This window comes from Psilocybe cubensis, chromosome 3 (assembly GCF_017499595.1).
Source record: "Psilocybe cubensis strain MGC-MH-2018 chromosome 3, whole genome shotgun sequence".
Lineage (NCBI taxonomy): Eukaryota > Fungi > Basidiomycota > Agaricomycetes > Agaricales > Agrocybaceae > Psilocybe > Psilocybe cubensis.
Genome location: NC_063001.1, coordinates 1055081 through 1076429, shown reverse-complemented (window position 1 = coordinate 1076429; position 21349 = coordinate 1055081). Strand labels below are relative to the sequence as shown.

Here is a 21349-nt window from a genome sequence, read left to right as displayed (position 1 = left end):
GTGGGAGGTGTGGTTTGTTATGTTGGTGTTGTTCTGATTGTATGTCGAGTTGAATTTGTCTTGGGATACGTCGTCGGGGTTGAAGTTGTTTCATGTCTGTTCGAAATGGTTGCATTTGAATCGAGTATGCATGGCTGCTTTTTTAAGTTGCAAAAGTGGTGGCATAGACGGCATAGGTATACGATGGAACATCAAAGTACTTAGTATAGCAAGATTACTTATTCGCAAACAAGAAAAGACAACATAAAAACATAATGGTCATATATTACAAGACTTAAAAGACTCAAGGGACAGCTCATTCCTCCGTTTCACTGCATCAGCTGTCAGGTTCACCGGGTCATGGCGCGTCAAACAACTTCTTCTACAGGCAAACACGCTCACTCCAATCGCCCCGCACAGGATGAGGAACCCTAGTACACAAACTGCAAAGACGGCAATGCCGGGGATGGACACGATCCCTTTGGTCACGCCGCCCACGGTATTGAGGGAGATGTCGTTGTCGATGCTACTTGAGCTTGAGCCTGGGTCCAGGAAGAATATTGTCACGTTCAAGACGGCCAATGCGCTTAGGACGGAGAGCGCGGCGAGCGCCAGCGAGATTCTAGAAAAAGGAACACGATCGTTGAACGTTGATTCATTGTATATCAAGGTGAGCTCAGAAGGGAGTGAGGTGGGAAGGTGGGCTTGCCTGATGATGTACTTCCAGAGTGTTTGTGAGGCGAAGGCGACGGGGTTGGGGAGGCTTGCTGCCCAGCGGAGTGATATCTGTACCATGACAGATACGACAAAGGCGAAGATAAAGAGGGGGAATGTTAGGCACATATATCCGATATTGCCTCTTGAAGCACTATAACTCTTTAGTCAGTCTCCAGAATATACGTTCGTGTCATAATACTCTGGATTGACTCCCACCTGAAGATCGTCGTGTACACCAGACTAGCGCCGACTGTAGATATACTGATCAACACGGTAGTCGCATATTCGTAGGCTTGGAGCATTGTCTAGACGTGTCTTGGCAGTGAGAGAATATTCTTTTGCAATGCCAGTATTTAGCCACACCTTTGCCCAGTCCCGCAGCTCGCGGTATCCAGTGAGGTCCGCCGTGGCTTGGGTGTCTACCAAGAAACGACAGTCGTTGATGGACTTCTTGAGTTCTTCTGCCTAATTGAATGTAAAGTGTGCATCAGTTTGAAGTGAAGGGCAGGCGCGAGAATTTGAAGCGGAGGCAGCGTACGTATGATTGAAGCGCTTGTACATCTTCGATCCTCTCCCGGAGCTCGAAGATTGCGTTGTCATCCAGCGAGTGGCGGGGACTGCTGCCACATACAGATGGGTAGTTTGCAGGTCCGAAGACGGTGGAGACTGAGTCCCAGGATTGTGAACGGGAAGGCGCCTGCCCGCAGCGCCTTTCAGAGCTCGGCCACGCCTCCTAGATAGTGATCAGTTAGGCCCTGAATCCAATGGAGCAGCTCGCGGATATCGAACATACTGAGGACGACGGAACAGGGATGCACTTCGAATATCGCATCGAATTAACCAGCGCCGACCTCATTCGTCGACGATCAACAATGCAGCGTTCGATGATCCCTAGTTCGATCTCTAGAGCGCCGATGGTGGGTTCATATTCCTTCTTGTATTGTTCCTATAACAAGTGTTGGGAAACGGTATATTTGGAGGTAAAACTGGGGATGACTCATACGTGTTGGGCTTGATAAACTTCGGTGATAGTAGGCAAGAAATATCGAAGAAAGACCTGCTTCAAATTCATGTCTGCATCGATCGAAAACCATCAGTTAATCTCAAAGATCCAAAAACGAGTTGGAACTCACATTTACACAGTTGAAATATCAAAAAAGGAGTGCTAAAAAGCTGAGAAAATAAAGAGAAATGCCATCTCTGCGAATGTTTTATAGTGCTACATTACACCAACAACATGAGGACAGTCGCCCTTCAGCTTGCTGTTAACATTGTCCACAACAGACAGATTAATGTTCGCACATCCACGTGCCCTCATGTAGAATCAATCCACACAACCTGATATAGCGAAATGGCCCCCCACTTGCCTGCGGAAATCAGCATGAGGGAACAGTGCCTTTGATCTCCGGGTAAACATTTCAATGAGTGTTGATGGATTCATTGCTATGAGTCGACTCCGCACAATATGTGCCGGTAGGGCTCCTGGGCGCTTATTTCCTTTGCTTTAGCGAATAAGAGTGCGATGAAGTAAGATATAGATGAGAAACGAGTGATTGGGAGGAAGAAGAACAGACAAAGCTACTACATGAGTAGATAATCAAGCAGAGAGTATCTGAGAAACTCATCGCCGAAAGTGAGTCATACCAAGTCATAGTCCCACCTCGAGGGGCGATTGATAGTAAATATAAACGGCCAGCAATCAAAGTCGTGCTGGACCATGGGGAGTCGATCGCACTGTCAGCTGGCGGTCTTTTGTGTACATCGCCTCGGAAGGTATCTTAAAAAATACCAATACGCGATGATATCCTTCCTTGTGATCACCACTTTATACGTCGTGAGCATTCTCACAGCGCCGGCGGCCCTAGAGAGATTTGATTAGATTCCATCAAAACCAACTATGTATGTGTGCAAAATAAAAGAAGCATCAGGAGTGGCACATTATCTTCACTGGTAGGGCTCTGTATTCCTGTCTATATCCTCCTGCACAAGCTAAATGGCCGTTGAACGTTGAATCTTTGGCCTTCATAGTTATTAAGTGTCCCCATCCTACGTATATTTTCACAACAATGGGGAGACCTCCAACAAGTGGGTGGAAATACATGTGCTGGCCGCCCATAACAAAGAAGGTATACAATACCCAGCAGTTTGGGCGCTGTTAACTATTACCCAGCGGAAGGAACTAACAGCCTTTCACCCTTTAGGTCAAACTAAGTTGGATGTGTTCGTCAGCCACAAAACTCTTGAAACCGAGAGAACAGGATTAGAATTATGATACATGTAATAAACTGAGATAATATAGTATCCTTGATGATAAAACAGAAGTGAAGAATTTCGATAAAAATGGATCTTCAGACATCGAGGATTTGCTAAATTTAATCTGAAATGCGGCTGACTGGCTTGAGGATGAGTGGCATCTGGTTTCCAGCAGCCATATCCGACTTGAGAAGTGGGCGCTGGACTAGACTGGTTTTCTTGATGATGTCTTCCTTGGGAACACCTAGCTCGAACTCAAAAGCCCGGATCAAAGTGAACAGCAGAGCCTTCATTCTGGGTGTTTGTGAGCATCTTTTATTTATATTGAGGCGAAGTTGGGAGGCTTACTCTACCAGGGAGAAACGATATCCTATGCATGCACGAGGACCGCCCAGGAAACTCATCATGTTCCCCCAAACACCAGGGATTGATCCAGCCCTTGGGGGGGTATTTTGCCACCGCTCCGGTCTAATAATAGCGAAAACAGGATTTGTTAAACAGATGAACATAGCTATGGGAAGGCACAGTCACTCACTTGAACTCCCCAGCATCGCTACCCCATATCGATTTATCGCGATTCAAAGCAAGAACAGGGATAAGGAAACTTTGCCCTTTACGAACTCTTCACAAGGGCATGAGTGTATGACAACAATGGCAAAGAGAAAAGTAGCTCACGGTATTCCATCCAGAAGCTTTCCGTTTCTATCTCTAACCGGCTTACCAAGAGGAATGATATCGTCTTTAACAGCAACCCGTATAGTGGATCCCACCGGAGAGTGCACTCGGAGAGTTTCTCTTACGACTGCATCGAGATATGGCAGAGAGTTCAGCTCATCCATTGTGGGATTGTCGGTACCAACGGCGAGAAGCTCTTCACGAAGCTTGTCCTGGATTCCAATATCCAAGCAGAGAGCATACAACGCCCACGTTGTTGCAACACTATCAGATTTTATTTAGCAGCAATCTAGCAAAAGGGGATTAAGTAGCTTGCCATACCTTGTCGTCTCATGACCCGCTACAAGGAACGTAGGAACCTCTAGAGATTTGAATAAGACATTGTCCTCAAGTCTTCGAGGAACAACATTTGACAAAAAGACTCACGAGCCATCACATCTTCGTCCGACATGCGTTGATGAGCAGGGAGATCTTTGGAAGTATTTGCCCGAAGCAACAACGATAGTAAGTCTCGTCCTTTCAATGATTTGTTATTCATTTTGGTATTGTTGTCTTCCGCCATGAGACCCATTTTGCTGTCGCGCAATAGCTCGTTTGCTACGCGCTTCATTGTCGTCATTGCAGCTTTGGCTTTGGCGTCTCCCTCGGATGGCTGCATATGTGTGCTATATGATTAGCTCAAAGACTTATATTGCAGACATCGGTGACATACGATAAAGCGTAGAGCAGGTATGAACACCTTAATTAACCCTAACAGGCTTATCCTGGTGGAGGATTGGAAGAGAATCGAAAAGGCATCGTTTAATTCGCTTTTGGCATTGGACAAAGCGTTAAATTTGTAGTTGAAGCCTGTATTGTATAGTACAGTAAGTTAATCCAATCTTGCTGATGAATTTCACTTCAAGTTCGAGCTCACCGGCTTGTCCGATAACGTCAAGTGTCATTTTACTCAGCCAGGAAAGAATTTCAACACGACCGGTTTCGCCTTGGCTGTCTATTTCCCTTTTCCAAACATCACGTAGCTGTTTGAAGGAATGGTATTCAGCGTTAAATCTTCACTGGAAGAGCTGTCAATAAATCACCTCAATAGCTTTGTCGACGAATATCTCTGTCAGTTCTCTGATATGGGCCGGTCCGAAAGCAGGGTTCTAATCACTAAGTTAATCAAGTAACGCAAGGTCAATCAGACATGCGTACCATAATTCTCCGCTGAAATTTTATGTTATAAGCCATTCAGGCATCGACAAGAGGGTTATCTGCTCACCTGTTGCTTGTGCTTATCTTCTTCAACCACAAGCACCCCATTTCCTAAAACCCGACTGAGAGCGAAACGTGTTTGCTCGGGCTTCTGGTATATGTAGTCGTTCATGAGGATATGATTAACCGCCTTCACATCTGTGGTGTAGAACCTATTCATCTGTCATATTAATTCACAATCAGTCTATGAGCTAGCCATAACCAATGGGATAAATATGTCAAACGAACCCCAAAATAAGCCTTGTACGTGATTGTTGAACCGTATTCCTCGACCCATTTCTCGTGCAATACCGAGTTCTCCTGCAACGTGGCAAACGATTTAGTGATTGAATTCACTTGAATGCTGGGAAAATATGACATACTGCTTCATATATCTCTTTCATGTTCCCGTATATCCAGCTGGAGCTAGGAGGACCTGGAAGAGCGCGCAATGGTGATGTCCATTGATCATACAAGACCTTCGCAAGCTTGTAGGCCAAGTAGAGGCCCAAAGATCCTAGTAAAGCAAGTAAAAGCTGCTGGTAGCCCATCTCAAAGGATGAATGAAACCGTTATCTGCAGGGATTGCTGGTAGAGCCGTCGCCGGTTCGAGTGTATCTGGCACGCAGACGTGGTAGTGAAAATGAGTATAGCAAGTTATACTTAGAAGTTTTCTTGTGCGGTTGTACGCAGACACTCATTCTTGGACCATGGCAGGTATATATAAACTGACCAGTGGCTCGGCATGCCAACGCGTCACACAGGCCTGACGATTGTTGTGGGATCATTGGTTGACTGGAAAGCCGGCGTTCGCTCACTATAGTATTCATAAGCCCCTTAACGGCCCGGTTGATACACGCTTACAAGTGTACTTACGTAAGACCCAAGCTGCCTCGCGGCTACCCGGAAAGCTGTTAACACTTGTCCTGCAGCATCTAATCGAAGATTTGGTGAGACTATGAACATTTTTCTCGGTTGTTGAGTGAACGTACTGACACTATACCTGTAAATCTTATGCTTAGGGCCTTCATCGAATTGTAACACCCCATCTCCGCTTGCATATTATCCATTTTGAGTTGGCATCTAAAACATGGATTCAAGGCACTGGCTAGTAACATTTTGAGTATGGGGCACCTCGAGCTCACAAATCAATGTCGAACTTTGGTGTAATAATTAGTTCAACTACTGCAGACATCATGAATCACGCTACCGATGAGGGATTGGACTGAACTCGGAAATGTAAATGAATAACTTTGCTTGTAATTGAGAATCGACAAAATAATCAATTAATGAGGACAGCCAACTGGCTTGAGGATGAGTGGCATTTGGTTTCCAGCCGCCACGTCTGATTTGAGGAGTGGACGATCGACTAGACTGGATTTCTTCATAATATCTTCCTTAGGAACGCCTAGCTCAAACTCGAAGGCTCGAAGCAAGGTAAACAGTAGAGCTTTCATCCTAAATGATCGTGAGTATCATTCACTAACTTCATAAAGACAAGTGTCTTACTCCACCAGAGAAAATCGATATCCGATGCATGCACGAGGGCCACCAAGAAAACTCATCATGTTTCCCCAAACTCCCGGAATTGTCCCAACACTTTGGGGGACACTTTTCCATCTCTCTGGTCTGAAGGGAGGCCTTGTCAAACACCTTAAAATTTGAAATATATCCACTTACTTGAATTCCCCAGCGTCGTCGCCCCATATCGACTTATCGCGATTTAAAGCAAGAATAGGGATGAGGATACTTTGCCCTTTACAAACACTAGACAATTTATGAGCGTGCAGAGAGGACTACAGAGATTTAAATTAGCTTACTGTATTGCGCCCAAAAGATTTCCATTCCTATCACGAATTGGTTTACCAAGTGGAATGATATCATCCTTGACAGCAACTCGAATACTGGATCCAACCGGAGCGTGTACTCGAAGAGTTTCTCTTACAACTGCATCAAGGTATGGCAGTGAGTTTAACACATCCATGGTCGGGTTTTCGGTGTCAACGGCAAAAAGTTCTTCGCGAAGTTTCTCCTGAATTTGTATATCCACGCAGAGTGCATACAGTGCCCATGTTGTTGCGACACTGATAAACCAAATTAAATTGGCCGGGAGAAGAAATTGTACATACATTAACATACCTTGTAGTCTCATGGCCTGCCACAAGGAAGGTAGGGACCTCTAGAGGGTCAAACCAAAAAAAACATTTAATTAAATTCTTGGAGGAACGGAGTACAATAGAGACTCACGAGCCATTACATCTTCATCGGACATACGTTGATGGGCAGGGAGATCTTTGGAAGTGTTTGCCCGAACCAATAGCGACAGTAAGTCTCGTCTTTTCAGTGAGTAATCATCCATCTTAATATTATTGTCTTCTGCCATGAGGCCCATTTTGCTGTCTCGTAATAGTTCGTTGGCTATGCGTTTCATTGTCGTCATTGCAACCTTGGCTTTGGTGTCTCCCTCGGATGGCTTCATGTGTATGGCATTAAATTAGCACCCACTGGGTGCATCAGATGAGAGAATAGATGACGTACAATAACACGTAGGGCAGGAATGAGTGCCTTTATCAAAGGTATCCTAGTGGAGGATTGAAAGAGAACTTTGAAGGCATCGTTTAATTCATTCTTGCCGTTAGTCAAAGCATTGAATCTGTAGTTAAAACCTGTGCAGCATCGCTATAAGTCAGAGAGATAAGATTAGCTTAAGTTTGAACTAACCGGCTTGCCCAATGACATCAAGCGTAGTTTTGCTGAGCCAGGAAAGGACTTCTACATGTCCTGTTTCGCCTTGGCTGTTTACTTCTTTTTTCCAAACTTCACGAAGCTACGGAACAGAATAATATTCATAAGTATTAAATCTTCACCGGAAAATCTAACGAATTACCTCAATAGCTTTGTCAACGAATATTTCCGTCAGCTCTCTTATTTGGGCAGGGCCAAACGCAGGATTCTAGCTGCTGAGTTAGTGAGAAAAAATAACAAAGTTGTGAGCCATCTGGTACCATGATTCGACGCTGTAAAACTCGTTTTAAAACGCTCTTCTATCAGTAAAACGTCAAAGTATTATCATACCTGCTGCTTGTGCTTGTCTTCTTCGACAACAAGCACTCCATTGCCTAAAAACCGGCTCAGGGAATAACGCGCATGTTCTGGTTTCTGATATATGTAGTCATTCTTCAGAATATGACTGATCGCTTTTACATCTACAGTGTAAAATCGATTTAACTGTCGAATTATAATGTTAGTCAGTTATTTTCCCGCAGCAAAAGTATTGATAGTAACACATGACGAACCCCAAAATAAGCTTTATATGAGATTGTTGAGCCATATTCCTCTACCCATTTATCCTGCAGCATGAAGTTATCCTACAGCAAACACAATTCAGCGGTTTCAACTTCTGTCTGTCTGAATGTATAGGGAACCTACTGCTTCAAGCATCTCTTTCATATTTCCATATACCCAACTAGAGCTGGGAGGACCTGGGAGAACGTGCAGCGCAGACATCCATTGATCGTAATAGACCTTTGCAATCCTGTAGGTCAGGTAAAGACCTAAAGATCCCAGAAACGCGAGCAGCGATTGTAGATAACCCATTCCGGGAGGAGTCTAAGTGCAAGAGTCGCTGATACGGTCGGTGGTCCGCGGTTATGAGCACAGATATAACAGAAAGTGAACGGGAAAAGTTGTCTTGTGTAGTTTATGCAGACACCAGCCTTTGAACCAGAGAAATATATAAAGTGACCGCTTCGGCATGCCAACGCGTCATAATATTGAACTTACACGAAAAGCGGCGGCATTCGAAGCTCTAAAGCCCTAATGCATTCTCGCAGCACCACTATTTTAGACCTCTTGATGGTGCGGTTGGGGTTGAAGGGTAAGGCTGAAGCGGCACGGCTGCCCGGAAGATCGGTAGAACTGATCCTGAATACGGCAGCCACTAAGCGAAGATTTGGGCTAAACCGTCATCGCGTCGACAACCTGCCTTTTCATGAAATCAGGGAGAGAAGTGGTGCACAGGAAGTCGGGTTTAACATTCGAGTGGCATTAGCATGATGCTGATTTGAGGTACAACGAGGTACAACATTACCGCAGGAGATTTGAAGGACACAAACAGCGAGGCAAACTGAGCCCGGAAGCGTTCATCCGGCAGCAAAAATGGCCATTGTTGGTTGAATATCTTAATCAACAGTGACTGATTGGCTTGAGAATGAGCGGCATCAGGTTTCCAGCTCTCGGGTCTAGCAGCAGATGCGGTTAGCTATATGCGCATGGAATGTACAATACGACTTACTCGAATTCAGCTGCGTTGGTACCCCATATTGTTTTATTGCGGTTCACTCTGGCATTTGCAGACTCTAAACGACGTGGTCAGATAAATGCGCTTATATGGGCACTATATATAAGAAGTCGGAAACAATAATCTTACTGTATTGTGTCCAAAAGATTACCATTCGAATCTCGACAGGTTTACCAAGAGGGATAACATCATCTTTCACTGCGACTGGGAACATGTAGACTCCTTACGGGTGCATGGACTCGAAGGGGTTCCCTGACAACAGCATTGAGGTATGTCAGTGCGTTTAATTCATCCATGGTGAGATTGTCTGTTCCAACGGTGAAAAGTGCTTCACGAAGGTGATAACTCTTGTGTCCAAAAACAGCGCATACAGGCCCCCTGTGGTGGAAACACTATTGCGTGGTGATTAGCAACGGTATCGTAATTGATAAGCAAAACGTTGGGTATACCTCGTCGTCTCGTGGCCTGCCACAAGGAATGGCGGGACCCCTGTAATCAAATCAAAGAGTCGTCAACCCAAGATAAAGGAAATACGAGAGAAAACAACAACGAACGCGTTAAGACGTCTTCGTCCGACTGCCACGCGCCAAAATTATGGGGATGTCACACAACGTGTCTCGCATCTCGCATACGTGACACGACGCGACGCGACTAATTGTGATTTATGATGTGTCATCAGGCGAGCGCAATAGGCACCGGGGGACCAATAATTGGAAGGTTGAACTTGGGAACTTGAACTAGCCCTCATCGATTTATCGTTGAACTCCCGATTTGTTTCACCCTTTTATCGTTCATCTCGGAAACTTCAACTGGAAGACTAACGCACACATACGTCTCTCGTTGCTCGCTAAGCAGTGCAACTATGACACGACGTGCTGCCAGCGAACGCGGTAGCAAGACCCAGCAGAGGGCAGCGCAGAAAAACGCGACTTCCAGCGGTTCCACCACCGAGGATACAATACACCTCACCAACTCCATTGCACCCTCGGAGAGCAACGATCCAGAGGCAACCTTCTCCTCTGCGTCTGACGACGACGACTCGGACGACGATTTTGCACAGCAGCCGGGTGCGAGGCGGAAGCGAAAGCGCGACGGTGACACCCCAAAGTCTTCAAAATTGTCGAAGTCTGCTGCTAGTACTGGTTCTTCAGCAGGGAAAAAACCTCCTCGAAAAAAGGCAAAGGGAACGGGGAAGGAGGAGCACTTGACTTTGAACCTGAGCAATCTTTGGGAGGTGACGTTCGATATTCTACACGAGGTATGTGCACACCTCCAGCCATCTATCATCAGGCCAAAACTTCCACAATACTTCAACTTACATTCCTCTCCCTACAATAGATCTTTTCCTACCTAAGCCCCCTGGACCTCCTGAATATCGCACTGTCGAACAAAGCCAACAAAGCATTTCTGTATTCGCTCAACTGCAAATCCATCTGGAAAGCCGCGAGGAGAAATTTCCCTGGACTTCCGGAGTGCCCTGAGGATATGACGGAGTTTCAGTACGCGTTTTTGGCGTTTGGGAAGGAGTGTTTTGTATGTGTACCCGTTTTTCTACATTGGCGTGGGATTGTGAGTAGTAACTCCTCTAACTCTAACTCTATATGTACAGATATGCGAGAAGAAAGCGCCGAAGAAACCATATACCGTCTGGGCGGCGCGCAAGCGCTTCTGCTCAGCATGCCTGAACCAGAAGTAGGCGTGCTCAAAATCCGACTCCGCGATTCATTGTATTTAACATATTTCTTTAATTATTCTATAGCTTCGAAACAGCGCGCCTATACGGACATCCACGATACTCACACCACGCGGATATAGCACCTCTGCTAAAATTTCTCCCTACCGTAACTCTATCCAACGGTACGTCCTTCATTTTTCGCTTCGTTTTATCTACGTGTATAGGCATCTCACATTTTTATATTTGCTATATTTTTCATAGGTATTGCCTACACCTGCCGCGACACAGCCCGCCGATGGGTTTCAATGCGTTCAAATTCTTCTAATGCTAGTAAAAAGGCGTGGGTCAAGACTATGGTTGCAAAATGGTCTGTGATCAATGAGGTGAGGATGCTGTCCGACTGCACTCAATGTCGAAGTTTCTTACCTCTGAACGGTGCAGCATGCCAAAGCCTGTGAGGTTTGGGAGCAGCAGTGTCTGGATGAAGTCGACGAGATGAAGAAGAATAACTTTGATGCGCGTGTTGATGCGTATGTTGCGATTTTGTTCCGTCTTATGTTTGGCGTACTGATCTATTTTATGAACCAAGATTACTTGACCGCCTTGAAGCAACGGGTTGGCAGGCTGAAGTCCGGGACATCAAAACTGTCAACAGGCCAGTACGTAGGCGGATGTTCTGTCATGAGCCCCTCATCCAGAAGATTTTTCAAAAAGACCTCACACAGCGAAGTAAGTCAATTCAAAACCTACGTACGAAGTACATTCTGTCAGGCACGCTGACTTCGGGATGTTTTACGCCAGTTTTCCAAACCCAAAGCACGGCTCTTGCAGCGCTCATGCAAAGCTACAGGGCGCAAATGCATCTCCGAATGCGAAGGGAGCTACTTGTAGCCCGAATCCCACATCTAAACAATGCTGTCAAAGCCTTCACTGCAACCGTGCCGCCAAACGAAGTCACCCCGACGGTAGGCAATTTCTTCACACATAAAGAAGTCCTGGACTTTGTCATCAACACTCCAAGCATCACGAACGCCGCCGACTTTACGCCGCTTTTTGAACGGCTACCAGCTCTCGTCCAGGAGCTCAGGAAGCTCATGAAAGAAAAATTGTTGACCATGGTGGGTATGACAGCTGGTGATTTCGCTGCGGACCCTGCGGTAGTCCTCGAGCTCGCAACAACAATCTTCCAGTGCAGGGACTGCGAATTTGGGGACGCACAAAGGGCGAGCCTGATGCGCTACCCGCGTGTGCTCGCGCACCACCACGCAGTGAACGAAGAGTGTCGGCGGCCTATTCAAGAGAAGGACGTTGAAGTGCTCTGGGAAGTGACGGGTGCTATGCCGTGGAATCAAACTGGGGTTGTTAAGTTCGATATGTACGCTGCGGTGATTATGAGGAGTGTGATAGAGCACTGCGGCTTGGATCCGAAGACGACAACGAAGGAGAGAATGGATGAGTTAGACCCGATTGTTGAGTGTTTGACATGTAATAACTTGGAGGAAGGGAGGAAGGTTATGCGGTGGGATGTGGTGGTATGTGTTTTTTGTTGCCTTTTTTTCTTTATTAATGCCTTATTGTATAGCCTCGGCATTTCAACAAGGAGCATAAATACGTTAATCTGTCAGGTGCTGTGAGGATTGCAATTTTAAAAGGTGAAGATGCAGAGACGATCAGAGCCAGATTGAACGAAGAAGAAGAGCTCACGCGTGCAGCGGCCGACTACGAAGGTTTGGCTTGCGCTCAATGTTTCAAGCATGGCAATACCGCCACCCTCAGAAGGCATCTTATCAAAGAGTGCGTACTATCGGCTTGTTTGTGTGTATGCAATGTGGGTCACTTAAGTGGTGTGTTTTGGTGTAGGCATGGTCTCGACAAGTCGTCTGTTAAAGATAATATTGTGGTGAGGATTGACTCGAACTCGGTTCAAAAGCAATTCTGTGCATGGCCCCCACGAAAAGAGGTCAAACTTGATGAAGGAAAATTGGTAGTGAGACCAAAAAAATATTGATTATTACGTTAACATGAAGATGATGGCAAGGGTAATAGTTTCTGGCCTTTTATTTTGCGCGATAGTTGTTTTGTATATGTTCCCGTGGCATGTTATTGAGTCTGGCGCTTACTTGCGCGCAATGTACTGCCTCATCTATCAGAGGGAATCATTAATGCCGACATATTTAGTGTCTTGAAATTTGATTTTAAAAGCTACTTACATTGCGATAATGCTCACTCGATTACCCCGATGTAAGATTAATGTGCATATACGGCTTTGTACGTACGTACGCAAACAATATATGTACTATGGAATCACAACGCGAACGATATTTGGGCCTCTGCCAACATCATGGCATTACCACACCTATTGTTTGTTTGTATCGGCTCAAATCAAGACAGAATTAGGGGTTCGTAACGTGGCGCGTCGGTATACGCGTGATGCTTAAAACGCGACGCGATTGTCATTTAAATATTTGCACTGACAAATTTGATGGGCATCAGGAACGACAATAGCCACCGAGGGTGTCTGAGGTACACTAATTATTACTTGTTTGAATTCAACTTGACCTTGAACTTGCACCTGGACCTCTGACTCGAACTACAACTTTCGGAAGGTTATAATACAGACACGTTATTCGCAAAGCCCTACCTAGATTCTTTCGTGGCAAAGCTACAATTGAATCGTGACTATGGCTCGAGGCACTGCAAGTGGCCGTGCTGAGTCCGGACGAAGGGCACCACAGAGAATCGCGACGCCCAGCGGGTCCAGAGCCGTGGCCACAACCGGAACCACCTACTCCAATCCCAATGCCACCTCCGAGAACGACGACGACGCGAGTTTCTTCTCCGAGTCCGCGCCAGACAACGACGACTCGGACAACGACGACTTTGCACCACACATGGGTGCGCGCGGCAAGCGAAAGCGTGCTGATGGCTCAAAGTCTTCAAAGTCGTCAAAGTCTGCTGCTAGTGCTGGTGCTGCGGCAGGGAAGAAACCTCCTCGAAAAAAGGCAAAGGGAAAGGCAAAAGAGGAGCACTTGATTTTGAACCTGAGCAATCTCTCCGAGGTGACATTCGATATTCTACATGAGGTACGCGCGCACATCAACTCTGTAATTCCACACCACTTCCACTTACTTTCCTCTCTCTCTACAACAGATCTTTTCCTACCTAAGCCCCCTTGACCTCCTGAACATTGCACTGTCGAACAAAGCCAACAAAGCATTTCTGTATTCGCCCGAATGCAAATCCATCTGGAAAGCCGCAAGGAGGAATTTCCCTGGGTTTCCAGAGTGTCCTGATGATATGACGGAGCCTCAGTACGCGTATTTGGCGTTTGGGAAGGAGTGTTTTGTACGTATACCCGTGTTTCTACATTGGCGTGGGATCGTGAGCAGTGACTCCTCTAACTCTATGTACACAGAAATGCGGGAAGACAGCACCGAAGAAATTATATACGGTCTGGACGGCGCGCAAGCGCTTGTGCTCAACATGCCTGAATAAGAAGTGCGCGTGCTCAAAATCTAACTCCGCGATTCATTTTATTGAACAATTTTTTTAAATATTCTGTAGCTTCGAATCAGCGTACCTATACGGACAACCACGATACTCACACCACCAGGATATAGCGCCTCTGCTAAAATTTCTCCCTACTATAACTATATCCAACAGTACGTCCTTCGTTCTTTATTCTTCCCGCTTCGCTCTTCGTATTCTATGCGTGTATATGTGGCTCACATATTTATATTTACTATTTTTTTTTCATAGGTGGTATCTACAGCTGTTACGAAACAGCCCATCGATGGACTTCAAAACGTTATTCTCCTAATGTTGATATAAAGGCGTGGGTCAAGACTATGGTTGCAAAATGGTCCGTGATTAATGAGGTGAGGACGCTTCCCGATTCAGCTCCATGTCGAAATTACTTACCTTTGCACGGTGCAGCACGCCAAAGCATGCGAAATATGGGAGCAGCAGTGTCTGGATGTAGTTAAAGAGACGAAGAAGAATACTTTTGACGCGCGTGTAGATGCGTATGTTTCCGTTTCGTTCTGTTTTGCGTTTGGTTCACTGATTTATCTTGTGAACAAAGGATACTTGACCGCCTTGAAACAACAGGATGGCAGGCTGAAGTCCAGGACATCAGAACTGCCAACGAACCGGAACGTAGGCGGGAGTTCTCTCAACAGCCTCTTATACGGAAGATCTGCCAGAAAGACATCACACAACGAAGTAAGTCAATCCAAATCCTATACATGAAGCACACCGTATAGGGCTGGCTAACCTCAGGATGTTATACCCCAGTTTTCCAAAACCAAAGCCCGGCGCTTGCAGCGTTCATGGAAAAGTATAGGGAGGATATGCGTCTCCGAATGCGAGAGGAGCTGCTCAAAGCTCGAATCCCATATCTAAATAACGTTATTAAAGCCTACACTGCTACGGCGCCGCCAAACGAAGTTTCCCCAGCGGTAAGCGACTTCTTCGCGCACAAAGACGTCCGGGACTTCGTCATCAACACTCCGAGCATCACAAGCGCCGCCGACTTCGCCCCGCTCCTCGAACGGCTGCCAGCAATTGCCCAGGAGATCGTGAAGCTAATGACAGAGAAACTGAGGCGTATGGTTGCCACAACAGGTGGTGAATTCGCCGCGGACCCAGCGATAGTCCTCGAGCTCGCAACAACAACTTTCCGGTGCCCAGACTGCGAATCGGGCAACCGGCAAGAGGCGGGTCTGATGCGCTACCCGCGTGTGCTCGCGCACCACCACGCATTGAAGTGGCACTATCAGCGGCCGGTTGAGGATGACGACATGAAAATTCTCCGGCAAGTGACAGGTGTTGTGCCGTGGAATCAATCCCAAATTATTGAGTTCGATACATCTGCTGCGGTGGCGTTAAAGAGTGTTATAAAGCTTTGTGGGTTGGATCCAAAGACGACAACGAAGGAGAAGATGGATGAATTGGATCCGATTGTTGAGTGTTTGACATGCAATGCATTGGAGAAAGGGAGGATGGTTATGCGGTGGCAGGTGGCTGTATGTGTTTTTTCTTTTTCTTTATTTCTTTCTTTGCTGATGCCTGATTGGATAGTCTCGGCATTTCAACAATGAGCACAAATACGCCACTCTGGCACGTCGTATGCGGATTTCAATTCTAAAAGGCGAAGACGCAGAGACGATCAGAGCCAGATTGAACGAAGAAGAAGAGCGCACACGTGCAGCGGCCGACTACACAGGTTTGGCTTGTGCTCAATGTTGCAAGCATGGCAATACCGTCACCCTCAGAAGCCATCTTCTAAAAGAGTGCGTACTATCGGCTTGTTTGTGTATGGGTCACTTAGTAGTATGTTTTGGTGTAGGCATGGCATCGACAAGTCATCTGTTAAAGATAATATTGCGGTGAGGATTGACTCGAACTCGGTTCAAAAGCAGTTCTATGCGTGGCCCCCACGAAAAGAGGTCAAACTTGAAAACCCAGTACAAACTTGATTTTAACCAGTCACTGGCCTTGGTACTGGCGTGATATTTGCTCTTTATAATTATCATGTATGCTCAGAAACAGATTCCGTGTCAATTTTATAGACACTGGTCATTGTATGTCAGGCGTTACTGGTGCGCCACAACTTCCTACTTTAGTCATTAGAAGGAATTCATTAATGTCGAAATATCTGATCTCGGGACTCTGTGGCTTGAAGTCTTGAATTTCGATTTTAATGGCCATTCACGTTACAAAAAAGGTTTGATTACTCTGAATCCTGGAAAATAGATATCATATTCCGGTTTCGTACTAGTAAAGCAAAAACCAAACTGGGTTTTGTGAATTTCAACTTTTATGGCAGACAATAGGGGAGGTCAGAGTGTACGATTCAGAGACGATTCCGGTCTTCAGAAGCGTGGGAAGACGTTGAATCACCTCAGAATCGGAATCGCTGAATCGACGCAGAATCGCGATTCCGCCTCTATGAATTGAGTCTTAAACAATTTGTTCCTCTTAGAATCTGTAGTTTCTGAAGCAATTGGAAAGCCTCTTAAGGATGCTTCTACTATATGTGTTGAAAACATTGAATTGATCAGAATCCTCCCTTCTCTTTGTGCTTTCGGAACACGGAAATTAAGTAAATACAGAAAATATACTGGTCTCAGCAGCAAATATAACATATTCAATCCTTCAATCAAATGAAAAGGACTATGCATCACTATGCATGCCATGTAAGTTGAAAATTGCATGCAGAAAACCAACTTTGCTGTTCTGCTGAATCAGAAACGTGAATCGTGAGTGAAGCCAATTGTGAATCTTTCATGCTTTCCCAATGCATAATACATTGCCGAGGAAATTCAAAGGAGATTAGCAGGAATACTAACGTGATCATCGGAATTCAAACTGACCTAGAGATTCAAATTCCCGTTTCTTGCCTCCTGACACTACGTTCTTCCCAAGTATTTTTGCACATTTAAGTGTAGATTGTACGTAGGTATATTAATATGCAAAAATATTATGAGAATAATGCTTGGAAACGTGTTAAATTTGATGATCTTCAGCCATCCATCAAGTTAACATGGCATCAAATGCCAATTTCTGTTTTGTCCACTTATGCTATCAGCACAGAAATTGGTACACATATTAATTACAGTATAAGATCACTGTCTGCAAAGTCTCATTCCGTAAATCCACTTCTTTGATTTTCCAGATGCCAAACGATGGAAATAGTGACATCTTGCAAAGTCACATTGATGTGTTTAAACTCCGTCTGAAACGTGTCGCGTCTCAAGTCGGTAAGTGTTAGTGTTGCCGCCAGAGTGCAGTGCAGTGACAGTGAAGCCATTTTTGGGCGACTGTGACACGCTTCACAGTGATCACAGTCCCTGTGAAGTGCTGTGAAGTGTTTGTGACGTCATTCACCGTCTCGACCTCATAAAATGGTCGACGAAAGGATGACGCTTTGCAAGTCATTTTGTCTATGTGTATTTGCTCATTCAGTGTACTAATAGTACAAGAGACCTCAATGTAGCAATTTGTTTGACTTTTCGCAGCAAAACCAGCGAAAACCAAGCAGAAATGTGCGTCGACGTCAAGATCAAAGGAGCTGGACCACGTGCGCTGTTGAATATTTTATTGCAATCTTATCTAGATAGATAAAGGTCATGTGCAGTAAATATCCTCCATATCCCGAACATTCTCATGTATTCGACAAAAATACATGTAATACTTCCATATTTAGTCTAGATTAACCGAAACTGCAATTTACGGCACACTTTGTAGAGCACTTCACTGCGACTTTGTTGCGCTGTGAAGTGTGTCGGAGAATGAAAAAACAGAGTGCAGTCACAGTCACTGCAGAGTGACTGCGCTCTGGCGGCAACACTAGTAAGTGTACCGTCTGAGCTTGAAATCGGCACCGTGACTAACTGTGACGAAAAATTTGAATCTCTACGATTTTGGGTCCTTGCTGCCGCGGAAATGCTCTTGTTCCTCAACCGTTTGCACTATGGGCTTAAATTTTGAAAAGAAAGGAGTGTATATCCTGTACTAGTATTGTGCAAGGTTTGACGCCAGTAGGGTGAGTGTACGTTCTGTAATTTACAACTTTGTTCAAATATTTAAATCTCCCTGATCGTGATAGTAGCATCACTTTAAAATAGTACTACTTTGAATTGATTACGAGTCCTCCCTTGGAGGAATCGTTTTTATAGTATGCAGGAATACCTATCATCAATATGGCATCAGAAAAGTCGACAGGGTTAGGGCAAAATCATGAAGCATGTTGCCCATGAGGTAAACGGATATCAACGAGCGCTTGGAAAAGAGACTCTGTGCACTGCTTGTCATCGCAATGCGGTCCGAGAAGTCACGTGGAATCAATGAACGCGATCGGGATTCGGTGAACCATCGCAAAGCTTAGTGCTTACAACCACAACTTCCCAAGCCTTCCGTTTTTTAGATCGGACTGCCACAGCTGCACCGGTGAGTCTAGGAGACAACTACTACTTCAATAGAACAATCTAACCTCTTCGATCAGGTCGAGGAAAGCTCCTGGCACGAAATCTACTTCACGAACGTTTACGGCCAATCTACCATGAGTTCTTCGTTCTTGAGATATTGTTAAGCCTCTTGGTGCGAAATCATTGGCAATCTGGGTACTAGACCAACTAAAAGCTTTAATCAGTTACAGTTATCGAAAAACTCATCTTGTATACCTCTGCTTCCGCCGTTCGACACAGCACGCTTTTCATTCATATCCGTTTTGTGCTTCTTCGCCCTCAATCCGCTAGACTTGTGAGTCATTTCGTGTAAGCGACACCTATTCTAAAGGTCCTTCTGCAGAAGATTCCCCAATTCATTTTCTATCAATTGCTGACGCAATACGCTGCACAGCAGGACTACAACCCTGGAACCGTAATACTATACCCCGGAACAATCAATTACGATGTCAAACCGCTCACGAACTCCCAACACGCCCTTCATTCCACCTCTCGGATCCCCAGACGGGTCCCCAGCGCCTGTTGTCCCAAATCTTCCTTCAAACAGGCACAGCCCTAATCCTGCGCATGCATATCTGCACTCACCGTATGCCACTACCCCTTTCGTCCCGCCTGCAAATATATCGCCCATGGGAACACCAGGTGTGATTCCATCGGTCATTCCTGGAGGGGCTCAACCAAGGGGTCTCCCACCGAGACAAGGTGTCTCTGCAGATTTTGTTGGATATCCCAACGGTGTTGACCCTTGGACTGCACAAGCTCAAGGCCTTCCCTCAACGCCAATGCTTGGCTACGGAAACCCTATGTCACCCTGGCATCCGCAGACTCCTGCCAGCGCGCCAGCGGCGTATCCTAATTTCAACACACCATGGAACCCTTCTACCCCCTTGCCATCACAGTGGTCATCTAATCCGAGAGGCATACCGCCACCTGTGCCACCGCCAGGACATGGAGGATACTCACCCTATTCACCATTTACACCTGCATACCCACCTCCTGGACAGTTGCCTGGAGGTCACGGTGGTGCACCTCCAGCTTGGGGGATGCAAGGAATGGGAATGCACCCGCAGATGCACCCGCCAATGGGACCACCACATCACGGCTATTTCGGTGCACAATGTCCTCCAGATTGGGTACAACAAGGATTTGGCCCGCCTCCGCACATCAATGCACCTCCTCCCCCACAACGAGTAGCTCCGGAAAATCAAAGAACTGATCAAGTGTCCCCCTTTGCTATAGGACCTCATTGTAAGCCAAAGCGAACACCACTACATGAGACCGCAACCACTAATGTTTTTTCTTTTCTTCAGATGGTCCTGTGCTCGACCCTAGCTTGATTCACATCCTTGGGGTTCAGTTACGCATCAACCCATTGCTGATGCCTCTGCCTGAAGACGGATCTGATCAAGTACACCTCAACTGGAACATGCTTTTCCCGACTTCAGACGTACAACGCTCATCGGATCCATCTCATATCTCGTGGTCAAAAGGCAGAGACGAGCCCGCGACATTCCCACGTGTTACACAATTGAGCATCGTCACGGAGAGCCTACCATGGATCATAGAGGCGCGCGCGACGGAGAAAGCCCGTGGGCTGACGTGCGGAGAGCTCATCGACGCAATAGGCCGCAGCCTCGGACGCCTCGCTTCCGAAGCCGACTACAGGCTTCTATCTTCACAGGCCAAACGCGACCTTAAGTTCGCATACGAGTACAACAGGCAGCGCCACCAGGACGTGCCGGGGGGCAAGCTGGGGGCGGGAATGAAGCGCCTAGACTATCTCGGGCGGAGCACGATGTTCGCTGGGATCGAGCTGAACGACCGGGTGGTGCGGCGGATGCATGGCATGGCGCTCCCGTGCTTCGTGGTGATGCGCACGTCGCCCTCGTACCCGATGACGGAGAAGGAACGGAGGGACCAGGAGGCGCGTCAGAAGTCGGCGAGCTCGCACGGTCATCGATCTAGAGCTGGCTCGGTGAACGCACGTATCACTGTGGAATCGCCCAGCTCGACGGGTGGCTCTGATACCGACTCTGCGGACTATGATCGTTGATCCTCCTCTGCCCTCCGCCCTTGATCATTTCTCCTTTGCACCTTTTTCATTTTTACGTGTTTATGTTTTTCCCCTTCTATCTTCGCAACAGCATCCTACTCCGGCTCTTCTATCGCAACATTTTCAGCCTTGATCTCCACGGACTGTAGGCCACTTGCATATCCCTCCTCAATATTCCCTCCCAACTCGCACTGTTATCGCACTGTACTCTCAGCACAGATATCGTCTCCCTGTATTGTATCCTACTATCACGTTTCAGTGACTGTAACCACCATTCCCATTTTTTCCGTTCTCCATCTCACTTCCACTTCTTGCTTTTCTTCTCTCAGTTCATCGTTTCCTTTTATCTTCTTTTCTGTCTCTTTAAATGTGTTGTCAGGTTTTCTTTCTCGTTTTCTATTTTTCGTTTTTTCTGCTTTTGGGTTCATATCTTATGCCATACGACGTATGTATACCTAAAGACTTCCTCGTCATTTCATTTTCTCTCACTT

General features: G+C 46.2%; 6 protein-coding genes across 6 annotated transcripts; 3 read left to right on the top strand and 3 right to left on the bottom strand.

Annotated features, from left to right (window-relative positions):
* Positions 1-258: 258 nt before the first annotated feature.
* Positions 259-1768, bottom strand: JR316_0003126 (uncharacterized protein; the record flags this gene model as incomplete). The annotated part of the gene is made up of 7 exons (XM_047888907.1): positions 259-601; positions 689-847; positions 913-1001; positions 1060-1161; positions 1235-1429; positions 1490-1642; positions 1700-1768. The coding sequence occupies 7 exons, from the start codon at positions 1766-1768 to the stop codon at positions 259-261; spliced, it is 1110 nt and encodes a 369-aa protein (XP_047751281.1).
* Positions 1769-3068: 1300 nt separating this feature from the next.
* JR316_0003125 (Cytochrome P450 monooxygenase 169) lies at positions 3069-5411 on the bottom strand (the record flags this gene model as incomplete). Its single annotated transcript, XM_047888906.1, has 12 exons — positions 3069-3243; positions 3298-3417; positions 3485-3571; positions 3625-3888; positions 3946-3985; positions 4051-4276; positions 4337-4473; positions 4541-4646; positions 4707-4772; positions 4889-5041; positions 5110-5181; positions 5244-5411. 12 exons carry the CDS (start codon positions 5409-5411, stop codon positions 3069-3071), a joined length of 1614 nt encoding a protein of 537 aa, XP_047751280.1.
* Positions 5412-6146: 735 nt separating this feature from the next.
* Positions 6147-9374, bottom strand: JR316_0003124 (Cytochrome P450 monooxygenase 205; the record flags this gene model as incomplete). Its single annotated transcript, XM_047888905.1, has 16 exons — positions 6147-6318; positions 6370-6489; positions 6541-6627; positions 6681-6944; positions 7000-7039; positions 7108-7333; positions 7399-7526; positions 7582-7687; positions 7748-7813; positions 7936-8088; positions 8157-8228; positions 8290-8395; positions 8644-8784; positions 8976-9101; positions 9155-9218; positions 9290-9374. The coding sequence occupies 16 exons, from the start codon at positions 9372-9374 to the stop codon at positions 6147-6149; spliced, it is 1956 nt and encodes a 651-aa protein (XP_047751279.1).
* A 648-nt stretch (positions 9375-10022) lies between these two features.
* JR316_0003123 (uncharacterized protein) lies at positions 10023-12843 on the top strand (the record flags this gene model as incomplete). Its single annotated transcript, XM_047888904.1, has 10 exons — positions 10023-10418; positions 10499-10693; positions 10770-10852; positions 10920-11017; positions 11097-11218; positions 11277-11365; positions 11425-11564; positions 11637-12367; positions 12418-12629; positions 12696-12843. The coding sequence occupies 10 exons, from the start codon at positions 10023-10025 to the stop codon at positions 12841-12843; spliced, it is 2214 nt and encodes a 737-aa protein (XP_047751278.1).
* A 673-nt stretch (positions 12844-13516) lies between these two features.
* On the top strand, positions 13517-16315 carry JR316_0003122 (uncharacterized protein; the record flags this gene model as incomplete). Its single annotated transcript, XM_047888903.1, has 10 exons — positions 13517-13918; positions 13986-14180; positions 14251-14333; positions 14400-14497; positions 14595-14713; positions 14772-14860; positions 14920-15059; positions 15132-15862; positions 15918-16129; positions 16186-16315. 10 exons carry the CDS (start codon positions 13517-13519, stop codon positions 16313-16315), a joined length of 2199 nt encoding a protein of 732 aa, XP_047751277.1.
* A 2936-nt stretch (positions 16316-19251) lies between these two features.
* On the top strand, positions 19252-20858 carry JR316_0003121 (uncharacterized protein; the record flags this gene model as incomplete). The annotated part of the gene is made up of 2 exons (XM_047888902.1): positions 19252-20053; positions 20116-20858. The coding sequence occupies 2 exons, from the start codon at positions 19252-19254 to the stop codon at positions 20856-20858; spliced, it is 1545 nt and encodes a 514-aa protein (XP_047751276.1).
* Positions 20859-21349: the final 491 nt, after the last annotated feature.